General features: G+C 42.7%; 1 protein-coding gene and 1 long non-coding RNA gene across 3 annotated transcripts; both read right to left on the reverse strand.

The window, feature by feature from the left end:
* Positions 1-392: 392 nt before the first annotated feature.
* On the reverse strand, positions 393-9,308 carry ARMCX4 (armadillo repeat containing X-linked 4). Of its 2 annotated transcripts, none has more exons than XM_088028701.1 (2): positions 6,060-9,308; positions 393-5,939 (listed from the first exon to the last, which is right to left on the reverse strand). In XM_088028701.1, the coding sequence occupies exons 1-2, from the start codon at positions 9,306-9,308 to the stop codon at positions 609-611; spliced, it is 8,580 nt and encodes a 2,859-aa protein (XP_087884827.1). In that variant the 3' UTR covers positions 393-608. The 2 variants fall into 2 exon arrangements, with proteins under 2 accessions (XP_087884827.1, XP_087884828.1); XM_088028702.1 differs by having other exon boundaries at positions 393-5,765; positions 6,006-9,308.
* Positions 9,309-10,156: 848 nt separating this feature from the next.
* Positions 10,157-11,349, reverse strand: LOC114203894 (uncharacterized). The gene is made up of 4 exons (XR_003608072.2): positions 11,306-11,349; positions 10,771-10,851; positions 10,476-10,543; positions 10,157-10,242 (listed from the first exon to the last, which is right to left on the reverse strand). It is a non-coding gene; the product is annotated as an uncharacterized LOC114203894 (long non-coding RNA).
* Positions 11,350-27,368: the final 16,019 nt, after the last annotated feature.

The following is a 27,368-nucleotide window of genomic DNA, read 5'->3' on the forward strand; positions in this document are numbered from 1 at the left end:
GAAGCAGGATTCCCGCCTCCAAGCCTTTCTTCCCACCACTCCTCCCTCCTCCAATGCTCTCCTGCCCTATTTTTTTCCTATCCTTCAAGCCCAGCTTACCTAAGTGTCCCCCTCCTCTGTACAGCATTGCCTGAGCACTGCTGCCTGCAGAAGTTTCTGCACTGACGGGAAGGGTTTGGTCATGATCAGAGGCTTGTGGCTTTGTTAGTGTATTTTTGTTTCCATACATCTTGCCTTTCCAAATAGATCATAAACTCAAGGACAAGGATGTGTCTCTTTTTTTCTGCTTAAAACACACAACTTTATTGATAACATAAAAATAAAGTCTCAAATGTAGAAACATAAGTCCACACAAAGGACCAAAAATTACCTTACTTATGAAGAATCAGGTCGTTTCTGCTCATGAAGCATACTAAAAATATCTCAATCCAGACAAGGTAATAATCAACACATGTATTTCCAGTACATTTGGTGTTCATAAAGCGATCCAGCTACAGACCATCACAAGTAACATCAGTTTCAAAGTTGTAATGCGATTTACAATATGCATTACTTCCAGACTGCAAAACCAAAATATTACTCAGATTTGTTTGGGAACATACAACTAATCAGAGTTTACTTAATAATAGCTCAACTCTTTCTTTCACCTCAGGGTCACTGTACTCTGCTGCTAAGACTCGGAGTTTCTTGGCACATGCTTTAGGTCGTTGGAATATGAAATAAAGAGAATTTTTACTGAACTTGTCCTGCGTAAACACTTTTGCCCTTCTTTTAAAATGATAATTTATATTTTCAAATAGTGAAAGAGCATTAAGAATATTCTCTTTTGTCTCTTTCTTGCTAAAGATATTAATCAGTGACGTTGGTGCATTGGCAATGAGTAAGTCTTTTGTCATAGATGGATTTTTAGAGAAATTCAAAAGCATTCCCAAAATATGGTCTTTTGTTTCTCCACTTCCCACAGTTAACAAACGAAGAAATTCTGAAATATAATTTGTAACCATATGCTGATATTCACTAATAATAGTCAAGTGCTTTATCAGTCTTAGTCCAGCTAGCTGGACATTTGAATTCAAGGGATAGGTGACTGTGTCTTCACATACTTGGTTTAAGTATGTTTTCACCTTCCTATGATTTTCAGCAGCCACTGAGATGTTATTAAGTGCATTTAAAGCCTTCTGCCTAACACTGGGATAGGGATTATTGAGCAAACTTTCAATAATTGAGATTCTACCTGCATTTCGAATGACTTCATGGGAAAACGGATAATCGGGACTGTTATAAAGAGCATTATTGGCTATTTCATGAATAGAAGGATCTTCAGTCATCTCAATCATGCAAATGAGTTTTTCAAGCTCTCGTGGATCCATATTAGCTTCACGTTTACAGCGACAGGTCCAGGGCTGAGTTTTCTCCTCATCCCTGATCTGCTTTCTTAGCTCATCTTCAGGTGGGAAGCAGGACTTATTTTGGTATGGAAATTTCATTTCCGTCCAGATCATGGCTCCTGCCCATGACCCCATTCCTGCCCCAGGGACCATGGATGGATATGTGCCTCTTGACTCAGCTGACTTTTTGGCTTTAGTCTTAGGTGCAGATTTGTCCTCACTTGTGTTTTCATTACCATCCCAGAACCAAGACCTTTCATCAACTCCACCGGCAGTTGGTGCCTCAAAGTTATCCTTGGCGCTGGCCTTATCTCCAGCTCCACACTCAAAATTGACATTTCTCTCCCTCTCAGATCTGAACTCATTACTCTTCTCACTGTCGGCCCAAAACAAGGACCTTAAACTGATCTCCTCAATATCAGGGCTAGATGCTCTACTTAGCTCATCCTCATCTACATCCTCAGCCCAGGTCCATGACCCCATGCAAACCTCTTCCTCAGCCCCAAGCCTAGACCCTGTAGTGGCTGCATCTCCATCCCAAAGCCAAGACTCCTTCCTGACCTCTGCCCCAGCCCCAGCCTCAGCCCCCATACAGGAATCCATACAGTCTGCCTCTTCAGATCTGATCCAGGACCCAATATTGGCCTTATCTTCAGCCCCAGATCTGGAACTAATGGCGGCCTCCTCTTTAGCCCCTGATCTGGATTCAATACTGGCCTCATTTTTACCTCCGGGTTTGGATACAATACCAGCCTCTTCCCCTCTCCTGAAGCAGCACCCTGTACTAGTCTCACCCCCAGTCCCAAACCAGGATCTTTCACTGGCCTCCATCTCAGCACTGATCTGGGGTCTTCCACTGGCCTGGTCACCAGCCGTAGCCCAGGGCCCTCCACTTGCCTGGTCCTTGGGCCCCAGCCTGGACCCTCTACTGGCTTCATTACCAGGCCTAGACCCAGCCCAAGATTTTCCACTAGCCTGATCCCCAGTGCCAGGCTGGGAGCCTTCTCTACCTGCTGGGTCCTCAAATCCAGGTTTGGAACCACTATCAGCCTGACCCCCAGCCCCAGCCCAGGACCTTCCACTGGCCTGACTCCCAGTGCCAGGCCTGGACCCACCACTGGACTGGTTTGCAGGCCCTGGATTGGACCCTCCAACAGCCTGGTCCTCAGCACTAGAACAGAACCCTCCTCCATTGGCTTGATCCTCAAATCCAGGTTTGGGACAACTACTAGCCTGATCTCCAGTCCCAGCCCAAGACCTTCCACTGACCTGACTTCCAGCATCAGCCCAGGACCCACCACTTGATGGGATCGTGGGTCCTAGTCTAGATCCTCCTATAACCTGGCCACCAGCCCCACCCCAGGACCCACTTGCATTAGCCTGACTCCCACTGCAAGCACAGAACCATCCATTGGACTGATCCTCAGGCTCTGGCCTACATTCTTCACTGGACTGGTCTCCAGTGCCAGCCCAGGAATCTCCAATGGACTGGTCCTTGGGACCCAGCCTAGACCCTCCACCAGCCTGGCCCCCATTATCAGCCCAAGACCCTCTTCCACTTGCCTGCTCTTCAGATCTAGGCTTTGTCCCACCACCAGCCTGATCCCCAGGTACAGCCCAGGTCCCTCCATTGGCCTGGTCCACAGCCCCAACCAAGAACCCTCCACTGGCTTGGTCCCCAGAGTCAGCCCAGGACCTTCCACTGGACTGGTCCTCAGGCCCCAACCTAGGCCCTCTACCAGCCTGGCCACCAACCCTAGCCAAAGACACTTCTACATTTGCCAAATCCTCAAATCCAGGCTTGGACTCACCAGACTGATCACCAGTCCCAGACCAGGACCCCCCACTGGCCCGGTCCATAGTCCCAACCAAGAATCCTCCACTGGCCTGATTCCCAGTATTAGCCCAGGACCCAACACTGGACTGGTCCACAAACCTTGGCCTAGAACCTTTGTTGGCCCGTTCCCCAGCCCTAGCCCAGGATTCACCACCAGACTGGTCCACAGACCTCAGCCTGGACCCTCCACTGGCTTGGTCGGCTGTGTCAGCCCAGGACATATCTTCACTGGCCTGATCCTCAAATCTAGGCTTGGATCCACCAGACAGGTCACCAGTCCCAACCCAGTACCCTCCACTAGCCTGGTCCATATCCCCAGGCCAGTGCCCAATACTAGCCACATTCCCAGCTCCAGCTTCAGCCCAGGACCCTCCATTAGCCTGAATCCCAGCCCCATCCCGGGACCTTCCACTGTCCTGTTCCTCAGCTCCCATCCAGGACCCTCCAATGGCATCTTCCCCAGCCCAGGACACGCCACTGGTCTGACCTCCAGCCCAGGGCTGCCCAGTAGCCTGGTTCCCAGTGCTAGCCCAAGACACCCCACTGGCCTGGTTCTCAGCCCCAATTCCAGATGCTCCAATGGCCATGTCCCCGGCCTCTGACAAAGAACCCCCACTGGCCTGACTCCCAACCCAGAGCCCCCCACAGGCCTGGTCCCGAGCTGTAGCCCAGGATGGAAAACCAACTTCATTCTCAGCCTTAGCCCCAGCCCAGGATCTAATATCAGACTTATCACTAGCCCCACTCCAGGACTCAATACTGGCTTCATTCTCATCATCAGCCCAGGACATGCTATTCTCCCAGTATCCATCCCTGGCCTGAAACCTAAATTTGATCCATCGCTCAGAAGCAATCCAATCCTGAATACCAATCCCATTCCAGTAGTAGTCATGGACCCTAGGCCGAGTCTTTCTGCAGGCCTGAGTGCCTGTCCCACCCCCACTCTCAACAGTGGGTGTGGCCTCAGCCTTGGGCTTTGCATAGCCCTCATCTGCCTCAGGCTTCGGTATAGCCTTGTCCTTTGTCCCAGACAAGATCTTACTCTGGGAATGGGCTGCAGACTGAGGCTGACCAGAACCCATCATATGTGCCCCAGCCTCTACCTTAGACTCAGCATTGGTATTTCCCCTGACCTTACTTCTGGCACCAAGGAGGGCCTCGCCCTGAGAAATGGCCACGGCCTTTGGTGAAAGAGAGCCTATTTTATCTTGCCCAGCCCCTGCCTTAAATACCACATCGAGATTGTCCCTGACCTTATTTCTGGCACCAAGCAAGATTTCACTTTGGGAATTAGACATGGCTTGGGGCTGGGCAGTGCCTGTTATATCTGTTTGAGGCTGAGCTGAACACATTATATCTGGCCCAGTGCCTGCCTTAGACATAGCAGTGGGATTGCCCTTGACCTTACTCCTGGCACCAGACAGGGTCTCACCTTGGGAATAAGACACAGCCTGAGGCTGGGCAAAACTTGCTGTATCTGCTCTGGCCTCTACCTTAGACACAGCATTGGGATTGCCTCTGACCTTACTCTTGACACTAGGCAAGGCTTCACCCTGGGAATTGACTATAGCCTGGGGCTGGGCAGAACCCACCGAATCTGGCCCAATCCCTGCTTTAGACACAGCACTGAGATTGCCCCGGACCTTATTCTTAGTACCAGCTAAGACTTCACCCTGGGAACTGGCCACAGCCAGCAGTTGGGCAGAGCCTGTTGTTTCTGTTTGAGGCTGGGCAGAGCCCATTGTATCTGCCCCAAACTCTGCCTTTGACACAGCATTGGGATTGCCCCTGACATTCTTAGTACCAGGCAAAACTTCACCCTGGGAAGTGGCCACTGCCTGAGGCCAGGCAGAGCCTGTTATATCTGCCCTGGCCTCTGCCTCAGATACAGCATTGGAATTGCTTCTGACCTTACTCTTAGTACCAGACAAGGCTTCACCCTGGGAATTGGTCACAGCTTGGAGCTGGGCAGAGCCTGTTTTATCTGCTCGAGGCTGGGCAGAGCCCACTGCATCTGCCCTGGCCTCTATCTTACACACAGCATTGGGATTGCCCCTGACCTTATTCTTGACACTAGGCAAGGCTTCACCCTGGGAATTGGTCACAGTTTGCGGCTGGGTAGAGCGCATTGTGTCTGGCCCAGTGTCTGCTTTAGACACAGCACTAAGATTACATCGGACCTTACTCCTGGCACCAGGCAAGGCTTCACCCTGGGACTTAGACTCAGCCTGAAGCTGGGAAAAGCTTGTTATATCTGCTCTGGCCTCTACCTTAGACACAGCATTGGGATTGCTGCTGACCTTATTTTTCACACCAGGCAAGGCTTCACACTGGGAATTGGCCACAGCCTGGAGCTGGGCAGAGCCCACTGTAACTGGCCCAGTCCCTGCTTTAGACAAAGCACTGGGGTTGCCCTTGACCTTTTTCTTGACACCAGGCAAGGCCTCACCCTGGGAATTAGCCACAGCCTGGAGCTGGGCAGAGCCCACGGTATCTGGCCCAGTTCCTGTCTTAGACACAGCATTGGAATTTCCCCTGACCTCGTTCTTAGTCCCAGGCAAGACTTCCCCTCGGGAACTGGCCACAGCCTGAGGCTGGGCAGAGTTCACTGTATCTAGCCCAGCCCCTATCTTAGACACAGCACTGGACTTGCCCCCAACCTTATTCTTGATACTAGGCAAGGCTTCACCCTGGGAACTGGCCACAGCCTGGGGCTGGGCGGAGTTCACTGTATCTAGCCCAGCCCCTATCTTAGACACAGCACTGGACTTGCCCCCAACCTTATTCTTGATACCAGGCAAGGCTTCACCCTGGGAATTGGCCACAGCCAGGGCCTGGGCAGAGCCTGTTGTATCTGTTTGAGGTTGGGCAGAACCCATTGCATCTGCCCAGGCCTCTGCCTCAGACACGGCACTGGGAGTGCCCCTGACCTTGTTCTTAGTACCAGACAAGACTTCACCCTGGGAATTGGCCACAGCCTGGGGCTGGGCAGAGCCCACTGTATCTAGCCCAGCCCCTGTCTTAGACATAGCATTGGACTTGCCCCTAAACTTATTCTTGATACTAGGCAAGGTTTCACCTTGGGAATTGGCCACAGCCAGGGGCTGGGCAGAGCCTGTTGTGTCTGTTTGAGGCTGGGCAGAGCCCATTGTATCTGCTCTGGCCTCTGCCTTAGACACAGCACTGGGATTACCCCTGATCTTCTTCTTAGTCCCAGGCAAAACTTCACCTTGGGAACTGGCCACAACCTGAGGCTGGGCAGAGTTCACTGTATCTGGCCCAGCCCCTATCTTAGACACAGCATTGGACTTACCCCTAACCTTATTCTTCATACTAGGCAAGGCTTCACCTTGGGAATTGGCCACAGCCAGGGGCTGGGCAGAGCCTGTTGTGTCTGTTTGAGGCTGGGCAGAGCCCATTGCATCTGCCCTGGCCTCTGCCTTAGACATACCACTGGGATTGCCCCTGACCTTGTTCTTAGTACCAGACAAGACCTCACCCTGGGAATTGGGCACAACCTGAGGCTGGGCAGAACCTACTATATCTGGCCCAGTCCCTGCTTTAGACAAAGCACTGGGATTGCCCTTACCCTTATTCTTGATACTGGGCAAGGCCTCACTCCGGGAATTGGCCACAGCCAGGGGCTGGGCAGTGCCTATTGTATCTGTTTGAGGCTGGGCAGAGCCCACTGAATCTGCTCTGGCGTCTGCCTTAGGCACAGCACTGGGATTGGCCCTGACTTTATTCTTGGTACCAGACAAGGCTTCACCCTGGGCATTGGCCACAGCCTGGAGCTGGGCAGAGCCCAATGTATCTGGCCCATCCCCTGTCTTAGACATGGCATTGGACTTGCCTCTGACCTTATTCTTAGTACCAGGCAAGGTTTCACCTTGGGAATTAGACACAGCTTCAGGCTGAGCAGAGCCTATTGTACTTGGCCCAGTCCCTGTCTTAGACACAGCATTGGAATTGCCCCTGACCCTGTTCTTAGTACCAGACAAGGCTTCACCCTGGGAACTGGCCACAGCCTGGGGCTGGGCAGAGCCTGTTGTATCTGTTTCACCCTGGGCAGAACACATAGTATCTGGCCCAGTCCCTGCCTTAGACACAGCATTGGGATTGCCCCTGACCTTGCTCTTATTACCAGACAAGGCTTCACCCTGGGAATTGGCCACAGCCTGGAGCTGGGCAGAGCCCAGTATATCTGGCCCAGTCCCTGCCTTAGACACAGCAATGGGATTGCCTCTGACCTTATTCTTAGTACCAGGCAAAGCCTCACCCTGGGAACTGGCCTCAGTCTGGGGCTGACCACAGGCCCTCAGTTCCGCCTTAGCCCCTGACCTAAAAATGGCATTAGGATCACCCCTGCCATCAACCCTGGAATCAGGTAAAGCATCATCGTGGGTCTTGGCCCCAACCTGAGGCTGCGCACAGGTTTTCATTTCTATCCCGACCCCTGCTTTATGCTTACTTTTGCCTTTTCCCCTAGTCTTACCTCTAGTACCAGGTAAGGTCTCAACCTGGCTCTTGGTGGAAGCCTGAGACTGTGCCTTTGTGTCTGTCCCAGCCCCTTCCTTAGATACGGTGTTGGCATTGCCTTTAGCCTTAATCCTACCATCAGGCAAGGCATCAACCTGGACATTGGCCACAAGCTGAGGCTGCATATAGAGCTCCATATCTGTCCCAGCCCCCATCTTAGACATGGCATTGGGATTGTCTCTGGTCTTAACCCTGGCATCAGGCAAGGCCTCAGCCTGGGAATTGGCCCTCAAGTTTGCCCTGGCCCCTGTTTTAGACATAGCATTGGAATTGCCTCTTCCTTTAACCTTGACATCAAGCATAGCCTCAGCCTGAGCACTGGCTGCAGCTTGAAGTTGAGCAGCAACCTTCACATCAGCTCCAGCCACTGCCTTAGATGTGACATCAGCATTTCCCCTATCATCAACCCCGGCACCAAACATTGTCTCGGCCTGTTTCTTGGCCACAGTCTGAGGTTGTGTAGAAACTCTCATATCTGCCCCTGTCCCTGCCTTACACATGGCATTTGTATTACCCCCAGCATCAACCTTTGCCCCAAGCATAGCCTCAGCCTGGGTCTTGGCTATAATCTGAGGCTGGGCAGGAGCCCTCATGTCTGCCCTAGACTCTGCCCGAGACATGGTTTTGTGATTCCCCTTGACCTCAACCCCAGCACCAGGCATGGTGTCAACCTGGATCTTGGTCACAGCCTGAGATGGTACACAAGACCTCATGTCCACTCCAACTTCTGCCCTGGACACGGTATTAGGATTTCCCTTAGCATCAACTGTGTTACCAGGCCTGGCCTCAGACTGAGTCTTGGCCACACTCACAATCTCTTCCAAGGCTCTTGCCTTGGTCTCAGCCACGGTTCCAGTCTTACTTATGGCACTGATCTTGGCCACTTCCCTGATCACTCCTAAGGCCTCACTCTGTGTCACCATTATTCTTTTCATCTCTTTTTCAGCCAGTATACGAGCTTCCACTTTGGTCTGGGTCATTACTTCTTTCTTGGTCTCTGCCCTGGCAGCCAGCGCCCAAATTTTAACCTTGGTCTGGGTCACAGCTTCTTTCTTGACTACTCTCCCAGCCTCAGAGTCAGTTTGGGTCACAGCCTCTTTCATAGCCACTTCCCCGGCTTTGACCTGGGCCTCAGTCAGAGTCACTGCTTCTGTCGTGCCCACTGTTCTGGCCACTGTTTTGGCCTCAGATTGTATCGCTGCCTCCGCCTCAGCCATTGTCATGGCCTGAGAGCTGGCTTTGGGTCTGGCTTTAGCAGTGGTGGTAATCTCTACTTCAGCCCCAGCCCTACCTCCTGCTTCAGCTTCTGCTCCAGATGTGGCCTTGGGTCTAGTCTCAGTCTCTGTCCCAGCCATGGCTTCACCCGTGGCCAAGGTCTGGTTCTGTACCCCAACCACAGTCCCCATCTTGACTCTGGACCCATTTTTGGCAAGTGTCCTCACACTCTGCGCTCTTCCCTTGGTTAATCTGTAAAGGTAGTAGCAGGTACCAGCCCAAACCACCAGTCCTGCAGTCACCCAGCCCACTTCCTGAACTCGACCCATGTAATCACCCCTACTGAAGGCACGAACAAGGTACAGGGGGCTCGATCAGGATGGGGAAAGAGGGTAGTAGGTCTGGGTGTAGGCCTGTGAGGGCGCTGGTCTTCAGCCACTTAAAGGCCACTACAGCTGCCACTGGCGGTGGACCTAGAAGTGGAGGAAGGAAATGGACTAAAATTTCTCTTCTAATGTTGTGCCTCATACAGATAGATACACGAAGGACAGGAAAGTGTAGAAATGATGTGCATGGTGGGAGAAGAGGATGATGAGCCAACTCTCTCTCCATCTCTTTTATTTTCTCCCCTCCCATTTTCCCCAGTGCCCAACAACTTTCCCCTAAGGTACATCCATACACACTTCCTTACACCAAATGAATAATGGAAAAGATGGTGGGGGGGTACTGACTATGAATGGGAGAGACTGAGAAGCCTTCAGACCTTGATTTTTACTGGACCAACTCTTGTCACCACTCCCAAAGGTCCCCACCCTCATACCAACCTGTAATGATCAAGGCAGTTCCCTCCTCTTTCCTTCTCTTGATTGGTGATATACCCTAAAGTAGATCTATTAACTCATGAGATCTGTGGACCTAGAGACAGACAGACAGACAGATGGAGGGACAGATGCGACTGGGGATTTTGTTCTTGATGTGACAGGCATATTATCAAACTACCTTTCTATCTCCCTCAGTTCACCCCACTCTCTGTACCAAAATAAAGGTGAGAGCATGACAGGGATGGTGGGAAAGGGAGGGGCTGAGGATACTCCAGACTGGACCTTGACCACACAGGATGCATGTTGATCTCCACCAACCCACCCTAGAGGTCTACCCAGGCAGTTCCCATCCTCTTACCAGGCTATACTGATCAGGGGCAATTTCCTCCTTGTTTCTTTGCTTCCAGTAATCTCAAGCCCTACAGCAGACCTGCAGGCCGATCTATGGACAAGCAAACAAACAGGAGGTAATAGACACCAAGTCCTCACAGAACAGACAAGCGCCCTGATTCCAGATCCCAGTACCTGCCTCAGCAGGGGATGTAGCAACACTGTGGAAATCGGGCAGAGTGTAGGAGAGGCAGAAGTACCCTCCCCTGAGACCCTCTCAAGTCTCAGCCCCCTTCTGTGCTCACCCTCTTTTTATCCCCAGGCGCTGCCCACCTTCACACCAACCTTCATGGTTCCAGGCCAGTCTCCCCCTTTCCCTGGCTTCCAGCCCTACTGTAGGCCTATGGGAAGACCTAGGAAAAAAAAAAAAAAAACAGAGAAAAAGGGGAGGGTAACTGTTGAGGGCTTGTGACATCCCAGCATCTAAAACAGGGGTCCCAGTACCTGCCTTACTAGATCTAGAGACACATTCTCTGGCTAGCAGAACCTGGGGCTTCCCCAGCACTGAAATGGGCAGAGTGTAAAAGGGAGGCAGGAGAAATAAAAGGGAAGAGACAGGGGCAAATTATTTTAAAACCACCTGTAGGATTCTAAGGTTTCTCCCAAAAGTCCATCATTTCCTTCACCAAGGTGCTCAGACAGGCGGGGGAAATCTGGAAAACTGGAAAACGGAGAGAGAGATGGAGGCCCCCGTCCCCTACTCTAGAATCAAACATAGCCTACTGCCATCTACTTCCCCTTAAATCCATCTCTAGGAGTCCCCAGCAGAAGACACAAGGAGTGAGGGAAGGCTTTTTCTTCTGCAAAATCACTATCCCTCCTGGCAAAGCCTATCTCAAAAAACAAGTAATGTTCTTTGATACAACGATTTGTATTTTCTTAATATTATCTGAAGTGCAAATGAAAGCATCCATGGAAAAGTTCGCTGTCTTTACTGGTCTTCAACATACAATTTAAGTTAAAAACCCTAAGCTTAGTAAGTAAACGCAGTTTAGGGAAAGTCCCCTAGGTAGCCCCACCCCACATCCCAACCGGACAGCGGCGCCTAAGTTCCTGTCCTAGAGAATTCCTACCGAACTTCAACTATTCAGAGGCCGGGCCGTGCTCACACTAACCTCCACAGATCCTGTGCAGTTTTCTTCTCTCCTTCTTCCCTTGCCTCGCCACAAACAGTGCCACACGGAACTACTGTCCATCAGACAGGAGAGAGTAAAGGCACTGAGTGCTTGGGCCAACACCCAGGACACAGATCCCAGTACTCACCTTTCGGAATTCAGGATTCCGGTTATCAAACGTCCCTCCCCGCATTCCCAGACGCCACCCCCACCAACTCCACCGTCCAGTCACCAAGGCCCACCATTTTCTCTGTAAACGCCACGGTGGCATGTCCCTTCCCCTGAAATGTGCAGGAAGCTGGGCGGACGTGCGCGGTCGGCGATTAGGGTCAGAGAGGATGGGACATCTCAATCTCTGCATTTCCCTCTAGAGCCACTCCCCTCCACCCCCAACCATCCGCTGTCAGAGCCCAAGGTTCCCCAGCACGGACGGAGGCAGGGGGAGGGGACTCGGGAGAACCACAGCGAAGGCTCCTGGAACTTAAGCCCGCTTTGTCCCCCATCCCCGAACCGGCTACCGGCCTCCGGGGTAAGCCGACAGCTGCCTACCTGGCCTCGGCGCGCGGGCCCCGGAGTCCTCACCTGCTCCGCTTTCCTCGGGCCCGACGCCAGCCCGCCCGGCGCAGGACCGCGGGGAGCCGGTACCCAGACGGGAGTGACGACTGCACCGAAGGCTGCGTCGCTCTGCAGCTCCAGGTCACGTGGGGGCGCGCGTCACCAACGCTCTCTCTCCCCTCCCACCCCACCCTCCGGCCTGCGGGGAGTTCTACGGGACCCTGCCCCCCACCTCCGTCCGCCCCAACTGCCCCTCCACCGGTCTGTGACCCGAGCCCCCGAGCGCACCGCCTGGTCGCTCAGCTCTGTCCTCTCCAATCTGAGGGCCGACTAGCGAGTGGCCTCACTTCTTTGCGGTTGAGGTTTGCCCTTCTCTGGTTACTGGGGAGGGTCTGCATATCACCCTCCCTCAGGCCTTGGCTCTGGCCTTTTCTTAGAAGAATCCTCTCCTTCTCTCTTAGGCTATGAGACTAACACTCCCCATCAGGTGTGTTGCTGCACCAAAATGGGCTAGGGAAGGGGTATCCGGAAAGGAAGCAGAGAGTGCGAGTAGATGCTTAACTTTCTTTCTTTAATGTTCTCCCCCCCCCCCCGCCCCGCTTTTAACATCGCATTCAGTGTTTTTGTCATTGGGAAATGCAGGCAAGCCATTTTCATCCGACATTTAAAAATTAGGTCGTAAAAATAGCAAAAGACTCATTTGTTCACATTATTTTGTGCCACATTAATTGCTATTAACGATTTCAGTTTTCAACACATACTAGTAATTATTGACATTGTATGTACAAAATTTTCCTAAACAAAACCAGGCTGTTTTCAATGTGATCTGTAAATTAATCTGCGGAAAGACATTCAGGTTTCTAAAATTGGCAATTTCCCACAAGCAATTTACAACCTTTTCAAGTTCTGGCTGAACTTATTGTGGTCTTGTGTCAGGTGTCTGAGAACTTCCTCACAGATGACTCCTGGATGATTGAATGAAGACCCAACTCCTGATGAACCCAGTGCCTGAAAACTGGTGACTTCCCAGATTAACCTGCTTTCCATTCAAGGGACTTTATTTGGATTTTACGTAAGCGTGTGATCAAATCGGTCTCATCACATGCTGGACAGGACCAACTGCTCTCCCACTGATGGAAATGAGGCTTAGCGGGTGGAATTTTCATTTAATCGTGACACTGGTGAGATATCTCCGGGATCTGTTGTTCATGTACTCTATGTCTGTCATCCCCAGCAGCCCCTAGTGCTCAGCATCTTCCAGTGGAGACAGCGGTGAGGGTCTGTGGGTGACTGTGAATCACTGCAACACCCCTGAAATCGGTGTCATTTTTCCCTCACGAAAAGCATAGTTTACAGGCTGCCAAGCAGTCACCACCAGCTGAAAGAGGCCTTTTCACTCCCTGCCTTCTGTTACAAGTTCACTGCACCACCCATACAAGCCCCTCAGAATAATCCCAGAACTCAGGGACAAAGTATGCAGAAATTTGTTCCCAGATATTCAGCTGTCCCTGATAGGGAGTCATACTCTAAATATAGACCTTTCAGGCAGCCTCTTTCTTTGAATGCTGAAATCTGACACTCCAGCAGGAAGCTCCCCCTGTGAGGGGCCCCTGTGTGGGGGAGGCCCCTCTAGGAAGGGAGCCAGGGTGCCCAGAGTGCCAAAGAACCTTACTAATGTAATGACTTTTCAGAACTCAATTGCCTGTGACCAACTTATATTCTCCATCGAAGGGAAAGATTCAGAAATCGATTACATAAACATTTAAAACTTTAGGAAAGTAAAATATAAAACCCATAAGCATAGGATGTCAAGTGACTAATTTGTAATAATCTAAAAACTTACAAATCACTAGTAAAATGATAACTGAATAGAAAAATGTGCCAAAGACCTGAATGGATTTGTTCACAGAAGTGAAATACAAATGACTGATAGACATATGAAAAGGTGCTCAACTTCAAAGAAAGGCAAATCCAAACAACTATGTCTTATCTTGTTTCAGCTAGGAGTTTGTCAGAATACAGAAATGTGAGGGATGCCTGGGTGGCTCAGCTGGTTGAGTATCTGACTCTTAGTTTAGGCTCAGGTCATGATGTCAGGATGTTTGATTAAGATTCTCTCCCTCTCCTTCCGCCCCAACCCACGCACACTCTCTCTCTCTCTCTCAAATAAATAATTAAATCTTTAAAATATATATATATGTGTATATATATATATATATATATATATACACATATATATACATATATAGGCGCCTGGGTGGCTCAGTTGGTTAAGTGTCTGCCTTCTGCTCAAGTCATGATCCCAGGGTCCTGGGATCGAGCCATCGGGCTCCCTGCTCGGGAAGCCTGCTTTTCCCTCTCCCACTCCCCCTGCTTGTGTTCCCTCTCTCACTGTGTCTCTCTCTGTCAAATAAATAAAATCTTAAAAAAATAAAAAATATATATAGATAATTTTGATAATATTGTTGATTGGTTTGTGGGGAAATGGGCACTCGCACACTGTTAGAAGCAGATACTCTGATGCAATCTTTTTTCGGTTGGCAAAAATCTATTAAATGATAAATATAATATCACACAAATTCTTTGAACCAGCAATGTTATCACTAGGAATTTAACCAGTGTATATACCTACACAATTTCTCAAAGATATGTGCATATTTCACAAAGGGTATCTATTGGATTTCTATTGCAGTACCTGTAAAGGTTAAAAAAAACACTGAAGAAACATAAAGGGAAAGGTTAAATACATTATGTCAAATATACAATATGGTTGATAAAAAAGAAAGATTTAGTTCTATGTATCCTGATGGAAATATACTTAAGGTATTTTATTATTTGCTCTTTATTTTCTGTAATTACAGGCAAATTTCACAAGAATACATTCTAGTATAAGAGTCAAATCCAGGAAAAACACTTGTACCACTTTAATTCCACCATCCTCATCCAAAGCACAGTTACCTCCCCATTGTTATAAATTTGCTATGTTAAATTATTTTCTATACATTATATATACATGCATATCTTACTAAATATATAAGTGAGATTATATTTAACATACTGTTTTGCAACTCATTTTTTTCATTTAAATTTACATCTCAGAGAGCTCTACATTTAAATTTAAATTACATCTCAGGGAGCCAGTACATTTATTTTTTAAAGATTTTTTTTTTATTTATCTGAGATAGAGAGACAGAGAGAGCATGCACGAGCATGCATGAGGGGGAGGGGCAGATAGAGAGGAAGCTAGAGTGTTAGGCAAACTATATCCTGAGTGCAGAGCCCAACACGAGGCTTGATCTCACAACCCTGAGATCAGGACCTGAGCCAAAACCAAGAGTCGGTCGCTTAACCACCTGTACCACCCAGGTGCCCACATACCAGTACAATTAAATATGTTTTGTTATTTTTAACTGCTATATACTATTCCATAGCTTGGTTATGCTACTGTTTATCTAATTTCATTTCCCAACACCCCACTGATGAACATAAAATTATTCTGGGTCTGGGTTAATAAAATCAAGGCTACAGTGAAAAATCTGGTACCCACAGATGGAAGGATTTCTTTAGGATATTCTGATATAAATAAAATTTATTTACATTTTGTAGTGTATGGGTATGTAAAGAGTATGAGATTTTATACATTCAATACTGCCCAAGGAAGGAGATGAGATGTTATATATTTAACAGGTATACCACCAAACTGCCCTCCAAAGACACTGGGTAATTTATACTCCTGTCAAACACATGACAGCACTCCATCCCCATGCTTTCATGCACACTGTAAATTAGCAATTAGTGTCAATATAAGAAGCAAAAAAAAAAGTATGAGGTTGTTGTCCTTTTAATTCACATTTTCCTAAATATCTATAAGCTTTAGCATCATTGCCTATGCTTATTGGCCATTTGCATTTTTTCACTGAGAATTAGTTGTTAATATCCTTTGAGTATTTTTTTCATTCAACAGTATTTTTCTGACTATTTGTAGTTCCTTGTGCATATCTCTACAGTAGTTATTTTTCTGTTATATAAGTTGCACATATATTCTCCCAACCTGTCACTGACATCTTAATTTTATGGTATTTTTTGATATCAGAATTTTTATATTTTGATGTAGTCAAATATATCAGTTTTTTCCTGTATGGCTTCTGGGTTATGTAAGCCATGTATATTTGACTATATGCACACACAGATACATACATACATATATATACAATATACATGTGTGTATAAATATACTCAAATATAGGGCCAAATTCCAGTACAATTCATGTAACAGTCCATTACCCCTCAAATAATTTAAAATGACTTACTCTAGGGGTGCCTAGATGGCTCATTTGGTTGAGCACCCAACTCTTGATTTTGGCTCAGGTCATAATCAGGGTCCTAGGCACGAGCCCTGCTTCTGGCTCCACACTCTGCTCAGCAGGGTGGGGGGGTGGGGCAGTCTGCTTGAGGAGTCTCTCCCTCTGCCCCTCCCCCCACTTGCGATCTCTCTCTCTCTCTCTCTCAAATAAATAAATAAATCTTTAAAAAATAAAAAAATGACTTATGCTAAACTCTCATTTATACTCAGACATGTTTCATGGATTGACTTTTCTGTTCTGCTGATATATATATATATGTGTGTGTATATGTGTGTGTGTGTATATGTATATGTGTGTATATGTGTATATGTGTGTGTATATGTATATGTGTGTATATATGTGTGTATATGTATATGTGTATATATGTGTGTGTATGTGTGTATATATGTATATGTGTGTATATATGTATGTGTGTATATATGTATATGTGTATATATATGTGTCTATATGTGTGTATATATGTATATGTGTATATATATGTGTGTGTATATATGTATATGTGTCTATATATGTGTGTATAAATATGTGTGTATATGTATATATATACATGTGTATATATGTATGTGTGTATATATGTGTGTGTATATATGTATATATGTGTATATATGTATATATGTGTGTATATGTGTGTATATATGTATATGTGTGTATAAATGTATATGTGTATATATATGTGTGTGTATATATGTATATGTGTCTATATATGTGTGTATAAATATGTGTGTATATGTATATATATACATGTGTATATATGTATGTGTGTATATGTGTGTGTGTATATATGTATATATGTGTATATATGTATATGTGTGTGTATATGTGTGTATATATGTATATGTGTGTATATATGTATATGTGTGTATATGTGTGTATATATGTATGTGTGTGTGTGTATATGTATATGTGTGTACACACACACACACACACATAACTACCTCAATAGCACACTGAATTGGTATAGCTTTGTAGCAAGTTTAGGTGTCTGAGAGGACACATCTTTCACTGTTCTGTTTTTTCTAACTGTTTTTGGATATGCTTGGGCATTTCAAGTAAAGTTCCAAGTTCCATTTTTTAAAAAATCCTGTTTGGCTTCTATTACAATAGCATTGAATTTATAGATTAACTTGGGGAATAATTAAAATCATAGTAATAAATTATTATTTTCATCCAGAGTCATATGGTATTTTATTTATTTTTATTATTTTTAATTTTTTAAAATTTTTTTAGAGACATAGTGCGTGTGAGCAGGGGGGATGGTATGCAGAGGGAGCAGGAGAGAGACTCTCAAGCAGGCTCCACACTCAGCATGGAGCCTGACACAGGGCTGAATCTCAAGACCCTGAGATCATGACCTGAGCGGAAATCAAGAGTCAGACACTTAACCGACTGAGCCACCCAGGTGCCCCGGTCTTTTTTAAATTTATTTATATCTTTTATGCCTTTCAGTAAAATTGTAGAGCTTTCTTCATGTAGATTTTACATATTTCTTATTTGCTGTATTCCCATATATTTTATAGTTTTGGTTAACATTGTGAATGGTGGCTTTTTGTACGTGATATTCTTTTTTGTTTTTTTGGAAAACGGTTTCAGTTTTTATAAAAATCATGCATGCTGGAGCGCCTGCGTGGCTCAGTCATTGGGCATCTGCCTTCGGCTCAGGTCATGATCCCGGGATACTGGGATCGAGCCCCGCATGGGGCTCCTTGCTCCGGGGGAGGCCTGCTTCTCCCTCTCACTCCCTCTGCTTGTGTTCCCTCTCTCACTGTGTCTCTCTCTGTCAAATAAATAAATAAAATCTTTTAAAAAAATTATGCATGCTAATTATAACTAAGTGATTCAATGCAGTAAAGTACAAAGAAGAACGGTAAACCATCACTCACATTCCAACGCCATGAAATAACCATCAAACTTTCAAAGAACAACTAAACTTCCTGGAAGATTATATGTTCTTTAGATCTGAGCATTTCATTCTTTAAGAATATATTCTTGTGGGTCGGAGGGGCGCCTGGGTGGCTCAGTCGCTTAAGCGTCTGCCTTCAGCTCAGGTCATGATCCCAGGCTCCTGGGATCGAGCCCCGCATCAGGCTCCCTGCTCAGCAGCGAGCCTGCTTCTCCCTCTCCCTCTGCCTGCTGCTCGCCCTGCCTCTGCTCTCCCTCCCTTTGTGAAATAAATAAATTTTTTAAAAAATCATTAACAACAATAAAAAAAGAATATATTCTTGGGGCGTCTGGGTGGCTCAGCTGGTTAAGCGTCCGACTCTTGATTTTCGGCTGGGATCATGATCTCAGCATCCTGGGATGGAGCCCTGCCTGCCTCGTGCTTTGCACTCAGCACAGAGTCTGCTTGAGATTCTCTCCCTCTCCCTCTGCCCCTCCTCCCGCTCAAATTCACTCTCTCTCTTTTTCTCTCTCTCTCAAATAAAATAAATAAGTCTAAAAAAGTTAAAATAAATAAAAATTAAAAAGAGTATATTCTTAATATCTGTGTACATATGTTATATCTCCTTATTTCCTTTAATTTTTTTTTGTCTTTCTCATCTCTAGTCAATGTAATTATCTCAAGCTCTTCTATCTGTAATTCAATTTTTAGCCACGTTTTTCTGGTTCAGCTGTTTATAATTTATTACTTCTATGATAATTTTTTGGGCCTAATTGGTTCCTTAGTTTGCAATCCTCCTTTTTATCTAAATCTGCTGTCTTATCATCTTATCTTTGAGCTTTTGGGTTTTTTTTTTATTAAGTCTATATTCTTATTAAGTTGTTCCATAGCTTAAAGTACTTGTTGGAAATTTCTTTCTGTACTTTGGGGTATGTTCTTTCTCCCTTCAATTCTTTGCTTTTCACATGCCATATCTTAGATGGCTCCTGAGGGGCAAGGGCAAGGTTAAGGACCTGGCTCCTCAGCATCACTGTGCTCAGCTCTGCAATCTTCTGTTTCTTTACTTGCCTGTGACTTTTTGAAGTTTGTGTAATTAGGATGTGCCCCTTTCTTTGTTTGGTTGCTGATGATGACTCCCACTCCGCCCCTGCTGGGTTTTTACTCCCTTTGTTTTGCATTTTTTCAAGTATTGGGAGAGATTCTGTCAATCAGTGTCTTTCTTCTAACACAGAAGCGTCTTCTAGTCTAATAGTCTAGTCGTTCAACACTGATGCAAAATGAAGCTACAATTTTTGTATGTTGCTCTTATATCCGGCCACCCTAATGAATCTCTATTATTAGATCTAAAGGTTTGTCAGTTGATTCTCTCTGATTTTTTAAAGAGACAACGATATTGTCTGTAAATGACAATTCAGATTTTTCCTTTCTAATATTTTATATTGCTCATTTCTTCTTTTCAGTTTATGCACAGAACAAGAACTTCAGAATAATGTTGAATAGTAAACGTGGTAACAGACATCCATACAGCCAGAGTCTAGCTCCTGACTATAATGGGAATACTTCGTCTTTTACCATTAAGTACAGTGTTTCTGTACATCTCTGGCACAAACCCTTCACCAAATTAAGGAAACCTCTTCTATTCCTAGAATGCTAAGAGTTGTTATCAGGAATGGATGCTTAATTTCAACAAATGATCTTATGGTACCTATTGGGATAATCATATTTTAATATCACTTTACCAATTTGTATTATTTTACATGATTTTAAAATTATTTTACTACAGTGGATTATAATAAAACTGTTCAAATAATAAATTGCACTTGAATTCTTGGGATAAATCTCACATGGTAGCGGCTATTTTTTAATACAATGCTGGATTTCAATTTGCTAGTATTTGAATTCCTATTTTTTGTACATGTTTGTTGATGAGATAGTTTCCTTTTTTGTGCATCATCCTTTTCCAGTTTTTGCTGCTAAAATTATACTAGCCTTGTAAAATGAATTGGAAAGTTGTCTATGTTCTGGAAATAGTTTATATAACCAGAAAATTTTCTACTCCTTGAATGTCGGAAGAGCTTTGCTAGAAAACAGTCTGAAGATGATAATTGTATTTTTTCCTTTTAAAGTAGTAGGTCTTTAATTATTTTTTGACATCTTCATTGGTTATTGATCTATTCAAATTTTCTACTTCTGGAACCAATGTTGATAACTTATATTTTCTTTTTTCTTTTTTTTAAGATTTTATCTATTTATTTGACAGAGAGAGACACAGCGAGAGAGGGAACACAAGCAGGGGGAGTGGGAGAGGGAGAAGCAGGCTTCCCGCGGAGCAGGGAGCCCGATGTGGGGCTTGATTCCAGGACCCTGGGATCATGACCTGAGCCAAAGGCAGACGCTTAACAACTGAGCCACCCAGGCGCCCCATATAACTTATATTTTCTTAAAATATCTATTTTGTCTGAATTTTAAATTTGTGGTAAAAAATTATGACATTTTCTTATATTTTTTTCCAAATGTCTTCTATATTTGCAACTACGGTTCCTAATGTTTCTTTTCTTAATCAGATTTGCCAAATTTGTTTCTCTAAGAATAAGGTCAGGTTTTATCAATCAATTGCACTGTGCTTTTTGTTTTGTTTCTTATCTTGTTTTCAATTTTTATTGTTTTTCCTTCCTTCTATTTCCTTTGGATTCAGTCTATTGTCCCTTTTCTGTATTCTTGAGTTGAGCACTTAATTCATTTATCTAAAATCTTTCTTGTATTCAAATATGTATTTGAGTCTATAAATTACCCTCTTGATATTCCTCTAACCACATCCTGCAGGTATTACAAATGGTGTTCTCATTTTCATTCTTCTCTACATAATAAGAAGTGTTGATTTTTGTTTCCTCTTGAACCCAAGAGCCATTTAGAAAAGTTGTTTTTCGTTTTGGGTTGGGTTAGAATTTTTTGTATTAATGTCAAATTTTATTCATCATATCATGTCACCTCCTCTTCTAGGCTTTCCTTAAACATGCAATTTAAAATATCCCCCCTGCTTCTACGACGTCATCCAGTTGGATTTCCAGTAAAGGATTTATCACCTGTTTATATGTTTAGGTATTATTTGATTCCTTTCTTTAAGATGTAAACTCTTTGGGAACAGGAACATTGTCTTATTCACCACCACATTTTCAGTACCTAAAACAGGGCCTGGAATACAATAGGCACGCAATAAATATTTGCTGAACAAATAAATTATGGTCAATAAGTATGAACCCTATGATTATTATTTCCATTTCTTTTTAATGAAATTGGTGGATTTTAACTGTTGAATGAGCATGTTCTAATACATGAACAAAATTTGTGAATCATGTGCTCTTGAAAAGAATGTTATTTTCTGTTGTGTGCAAAGTTGTTTATATTTGGGAGATTAGTTAAAGTTTATTGATTGTGTAATCTAAATCCTCTATATACTTGCTAATCTGTGGATTACTGAAAGAGGTATGGTTAGCTTTTCATTATGACTGTAGTTGTAACAATTTTTCCTTCTATTTAAATTATATTTTGCATTATGTATTTTGAAGCTATATGACTAATTACACAAAAGATTGTAACTGCTGTGTTTTCTAGGTGATATAACCATGCTTGTTAATATTAAATATCCCTCTTTGATCCTTTTTGCCCTTTCTGTCTGAAGTTTTACTCTACCTGAGATTATGTTACATTTGCTTTCTTTTTATTTGTTTTTTCTTCATTTATCTTTTTATTTAATACAATATAGAAGTGGGTCTTTACTTTTAGGTTCAACACAATCTGAGAGTCTCTTTCTCTTTTTAAGTTAGTTTAATTGATTAATTATGATATGTTTGGATTTATTTCTGTTACCTGTTTTTATATTCTCTGTTTGCCATGCTTTTTGTTGCTCTTCCCCACCCTGCTTTATGTTGAATCAATTTATTTTACCTATAGTGGTCTGGAGGCTATCACATTTGATTTTTATTCCATCCTTTTTGTCAGCCATGAAAATTTTTTCTTTTGCAAATATTTTTATTAGACATATTTTTTAATTTTATTTTCAATTATTTATTTATTTTACTTACAATTATCAATTTTAGAGTAATAGGAAATGTAACACATATCAGTGTTAGATCTGTGTTTCTTTTTTTGTTATATAAAATTGCTTTATTATTTTTTTGGAAAAGCAATGTGTTTGTTGTGGAAAATTAGAACAGAGGAAAAGAATAAAAATCACCCTTGAGGCCATCATTGTTAACATCTTTATACTAGCCTCTCAGAGTTTTCTTTTTTTTTAATTTATTTTTGCTACTTTTTTTATTAATAGGAAATCCAACACATATCAGTTTTTAGATCAGTGTTTCTTTTTTTTTAAGTTATTTTTTGAGATATAACTTTTTTTAAGATTTTATTTATTTATTCATGAGAGACAGAGAAAGAGAGAGAAAGAGAAGCAGAGGGAGAAGCAGGCTCCCCGCCGAGCAGGGAGCCCGATGCGGGACTCGATCCTAGGACCTTGGGATCACGACCTGAGCCAAAGGCAGATGCCTAACCATCTGAATCACCCAGGCGCCCCATAGATCAGTGTTTCTTAAACAAGGACAATTTTATCCACCAGGGGACATTTGGCAATGTCAGGAGACATGGCCAAAACCATAAGTTTTCTAGAATAAAACATAGGGGAATATCTTCATGACATTGGGGTAGGCAAAGATGCCTTGGACAAGATACAAAACTATTAATCATAAAAGAGAAAATCAGACCTTATCAAAATTTAATTTTTCTGTTCATCTATAGACATTATTAACAAAATGAATAGGCATGCCATAGACTTAGAAAATACATATACGCAGTACATATATCTGACAAAGGACTTGTATCCAGCATATGTATAAAGACATACAAATCAATCAAAAGAAAATCCAATGTAAAATGAGGCAAAAACTTGAATGGAAATTTCACAGAGGAAGATATCCAATCCTCAACATCTTTGGTAATCAGAGAAATGCACATTGAAACCACACTGAGATCACCACACACTCACTAGAATGGCTAAAAGATTAACAACACCAAGTTGGTAAGAATGGAGAAACCAGAACTCTAATACATTGCCATTAAGGATGTAAAATGGTACAAACACTTTGGAGACCTTTCTCACAGCCTTTTATGAAGTTTAATATTCACTTACCATATAATATGGTGAAATACCCAGTTTATTTCTGGGTATTTCATCAAGAAAAAATGAAAACATATGTCCACACAAAGACTTGTACATGAATATTTATATCAGCTTAATTCATAATCGCCCAAGACAGGAAAACAATAGGAGAAAAGATAAACAAATTGTTGTACATACATACAATAAAATACTACTCAGCAACAAGTAATAAAATACTGATACATGCAAAAACATGACTAAATCTCAAAAGCAGTATGCTGAATGAAAGAAGTCAGACACAAATGCGTATTATAGGACTCTATTTAAATGAAATATGAGAACAAAAACAACCCATGGTGATAAAAATCGGCAAGTAGTTGTCTGGGGAATAGTGGAGAATCAACTGGAAAGATGTATAAGGGACCTTTCCCGGAATGATGGAAATGTTCTATATCTTATTTTGTGTGGTGTTTGCATGGTTATATGCAATTGTTAAAACTCTTCAAACTGAACCTTTAAGATATGCGTAGTATACTGCATGTAAATTATGCTTCAATACATCCCAATTTCCTCCCCAGAAAGAGTTGTATTATTAGTTTGGGTATAACATACCAAACCTTTTTCTGTGAATTTCATATACGTATATGTACTATGGAAATATTGTTAGGGGACATCATATTGTACATACGTTTCACAACTTGATAGTTTTCACTCACCCAACATATCTTGGAGCTCTTTCCATGTCAGTAAACGTGGATCTTCTTAACTCTTATACTGTATTCCATAGTGTGACTATAGTAAGGTTTACCTAGCCATTCCCTTACTGATAGACATTTAGCTTTTCTTTAATTTTTAACAATAACAAACAATGTTACAAAAATTATTTTTGAAAAATTTGCCAATCAGAAAACTGAGAAGTGGTACACCAATGTTGTAGATTACATTTTTTCTATCAAGTAGTGAGATCGCACATCTATTCACATGTTTATTGGCCATTGTAGTCCCACAAATTGCCTGCTCACATCTTTTTCGCATTTTCCTGTTGTATTATCTTTGTTATTGTTTTTGCAGAAGAGCTGCATTTGGTGTGGATAACACCTGTTTCTCTGTTTTGTATGTTATAAATATTTTCTTACAGTTTGTAGCTTGTTTTGATATTATCTTGTGTTTCCACATACAGAAATTTCTCACTTTTGATGTAATCAAATGTATCTTTTCATTTATGGATTTTTTTCTTCCCCAATTAAAGCTTATGAAAAATACTCTCATATATTGTTATGATACTGTTTTAAATTTTAAAAATCAATGTAGAATTTAATAAGTGACAATAGATAGTCTCTGACGTCATTTTTCCCAAATAGATATCCAGCTTCCCAAAAGTATGTATTGAAGAGTTTATTCTTTCTCCCACTGATATTTTTATTGAAATATAGTCTACACACGGTGTTACATTAGTTTCAGATGTAAAACATAGTGATTCAACAAGTCTGTGTATTATGCTATGCTCAACACACATGTAGCTACCATCTGTTGCCACACAGCACGATTAGAATATCAGTGACTGTATTCCCTATGCTCTACCTTTCATCCCTGTGACTTATTCATTCCATAAGTGGAAGCCTGTATATTCTACACCCTTCACCCACTTTGCGCATCCCCCCACCCCTCCCATCTGGCAACACATCAGTTTGTTCTCTGTATTTATGGGTCTGTTTTTGCTTTGCCTTAGCTTGTTTATTCATTTGTTTTGTTTTTTAGATTCCACGTATAAATGAAATCATATGGTATTTGTCCCACTGATTTGAAGTACAACCTTTACCATATATTTAATTCCACATATATTTAGATCTATATGAAAATATGTAAGTTAAACACAAAAGTCATCTTATACATACTTTTCTGTACTATGTTTTTCTTCAAATTAATTTATAAATTTAGCACTATGCAATCAAGCTAATTCTTCTTTAAATGACACTCAAAGCAACAGTTTGAACTGGAACAAATTTCTTATATTTTCTAAAACTATTAGACTGAACAGAACTAAGACTGAGCAAAACCAAGGCACAGAAGCCTTGGGAGCAATCTGTTTCATTAAAGGAAAAGAACTGGGCATTTACCTACCTCTCTAGCAGGAACATATTTCAAGTAACAAAATAGCCCTGTCAATGAGGGAAAACACTTCCTTATAGATTAGAAGAATGTTAGCTAATAAGCAGAGAAGAATGATAGAATTCAGAAATTATCACTGTGTGATCCTCAATGAAATAATTGATTCAGGCAAGGATCATCTATAGATGTTCAAATCATCAGATGGTTGTCATGAGGGGAAAAGTATAATTTTACAAAAGAGGAATTATGTCATCACCAGCTTAACCCAGTTTGTTTGGGTTTTTTCCTTAGCTTCTTGAAGTAGATGCTTTGATGGTTTATTTCTAACCTTTTTTAATTTCACAGGTTTGTTTGTTCGCTTGTTTGTTTTGGTCAGGTTTATTGCAGTAAAATTTACACACAGTAAAATTCACTTTTTTATAGGTAAAATTTTGTGAATTTTCACAAATGTATGCATTCATGTAACTACCACCACAATCAAGATATGGACTATTTTCTTCATCCCAAAAATGTTCCTTTGTATCCCTTATAATCAGTCTTCTCTCCCCAACCTCAGCCTCTGGAAACCACTTATCTGGTTTCTGTACCTCTAGTTTTGCTTTTTTCAGAATGCCATATAAATGGAATCAGACTTTTAGTGTCTGAGTCCCATTTAACATAGTGCTTTTGAGCTTGTCCCTGTTCTTACTTGTATTAATAACCCGATCCATTCTCTTGCTGAACAGTATTCCACTGTATGTATGTAGCACAATTTGTTTATCCATTTGCTAGTTTATGGACATTTGGGTTGTTTCCAGGTTGAGTGATTTACCAATGAAACTGCTATAAATATTTTCATACAAGTCTTTGTGTGAAGTTATGTTTTTACTTCTTGGGTAAATACTTCAGAGTGGGATTGTGGGGTCATATGGTAAGGATATGTTCAACTCTCTAAAAAACTATTTTCCAAAGTGGCTGCACTATTTTACATTCCCACCAGAATTATATGAAAGTTCCAGTTACTTCAATCTTCACCTGCACTTGGTTTTGTCATTTTTTAAAGCCACTTTAATAGATGTGGTTATTCTAATCTTTTGCCCAGATTTTTCAGTTGAGTTGTTTGTTATATTATTATTGAACTGTGAGAGTTTTTTTAATATATATGTTCTGGATACAAGTCCAGAATTATATTAGCTATGCTGATTTGCAAATATGTTTTCCCAACCTGATGTTTGGCTTTTTGTTTTCTTAACAGCATCTTATAAACAGCAGTAGTTTTAATTTTGATAAATCCAATTTACCTATTTATTGGCTATGGTTTGTACTTTTTGTGTCCTATCAAAAGTTTTTGTTTCAGTAAATGGTGTTGGGAACACTGGACAGCTACATGTCAAAGAATGAGACTGGACCAATTTCTTATACCATAAACCAAAAAAACCCACCTCAAAATGGAATAAAGACCTAACTATAAGATCTAAAACCATAAAATCCCTAAAAGAAAATATAAGTAGTAATCTCTTGGACATCGCCCTTAGCAACATATTTATGGATATGTCTCCTGAGGCAAGGGAAACAAAAGCAAAATTAAACTATTGGGACTACACCAAAATAAAAAGTTTTTGCACAACAAAGGAAACCATCATCAAAACAAAAAGGTAACCTAGTGAAAGAGAAAAGATATTTTGCAAATGATATATCCAGAGTTAATATCCAAAAATATATACAGAACTTATACAACTCAGGTGTCTGGCTGGCTTTGTTGGTAGAGCATGAAACTCTGAATCTCACAGTCATGAGTTCAAGCCCCACGTTGGACATGGAGCCTACTTTTAAAAAAAAGAACTTACACAACTCAACACCAAAAAAAAAAAAAAGGCAATTTAAAAATGAACAGACAACCTGAATAGACATTTTCCAAAGAAGACATCCAGATGCCCAACAGACACATGGAAAGATATTCAACATTACTAATCACCACAGAAAGGCAAATCAAACCCACAATGAGATATCACCTCACACCAG

The sequence above is a fragment of the Eumetopias jubatus genome, unplaced genomic scaffold (genome assembly GCF_037043125.1).
Source record: "Eumetopias jubatus isolate StellerSeaLion01/CBP00866 unplaced genomic scaffold, mEumJub1_p1.0 scaffold_11, whole genome shotgun sequence".
Taxonomy (NCBI): Eukaryota; Metazoa; Chordata; class Mammalia; order Carnivora; family Otariidae; genus Eumetopias; species Eumetopias jubatus.

Excerpts from the sequence above, each read along its gene's own strand:
- ARMCX4 (XM_088028701.1), bottom strand. The coding sequence starts at position 9,308 with ATGGGTCGAGTTCAGGAAGTGGGCTGGGTGACTGCAGGACTGGTGGTT. Across the intron at positions 5,940-6,059 it reads ATACAACAGGCTCTGCCCAG|CCCCAGGCTGTGGCCAGTTC; the intron begins GCCCTGGCTGTG and ends AACTCCGCCCAG.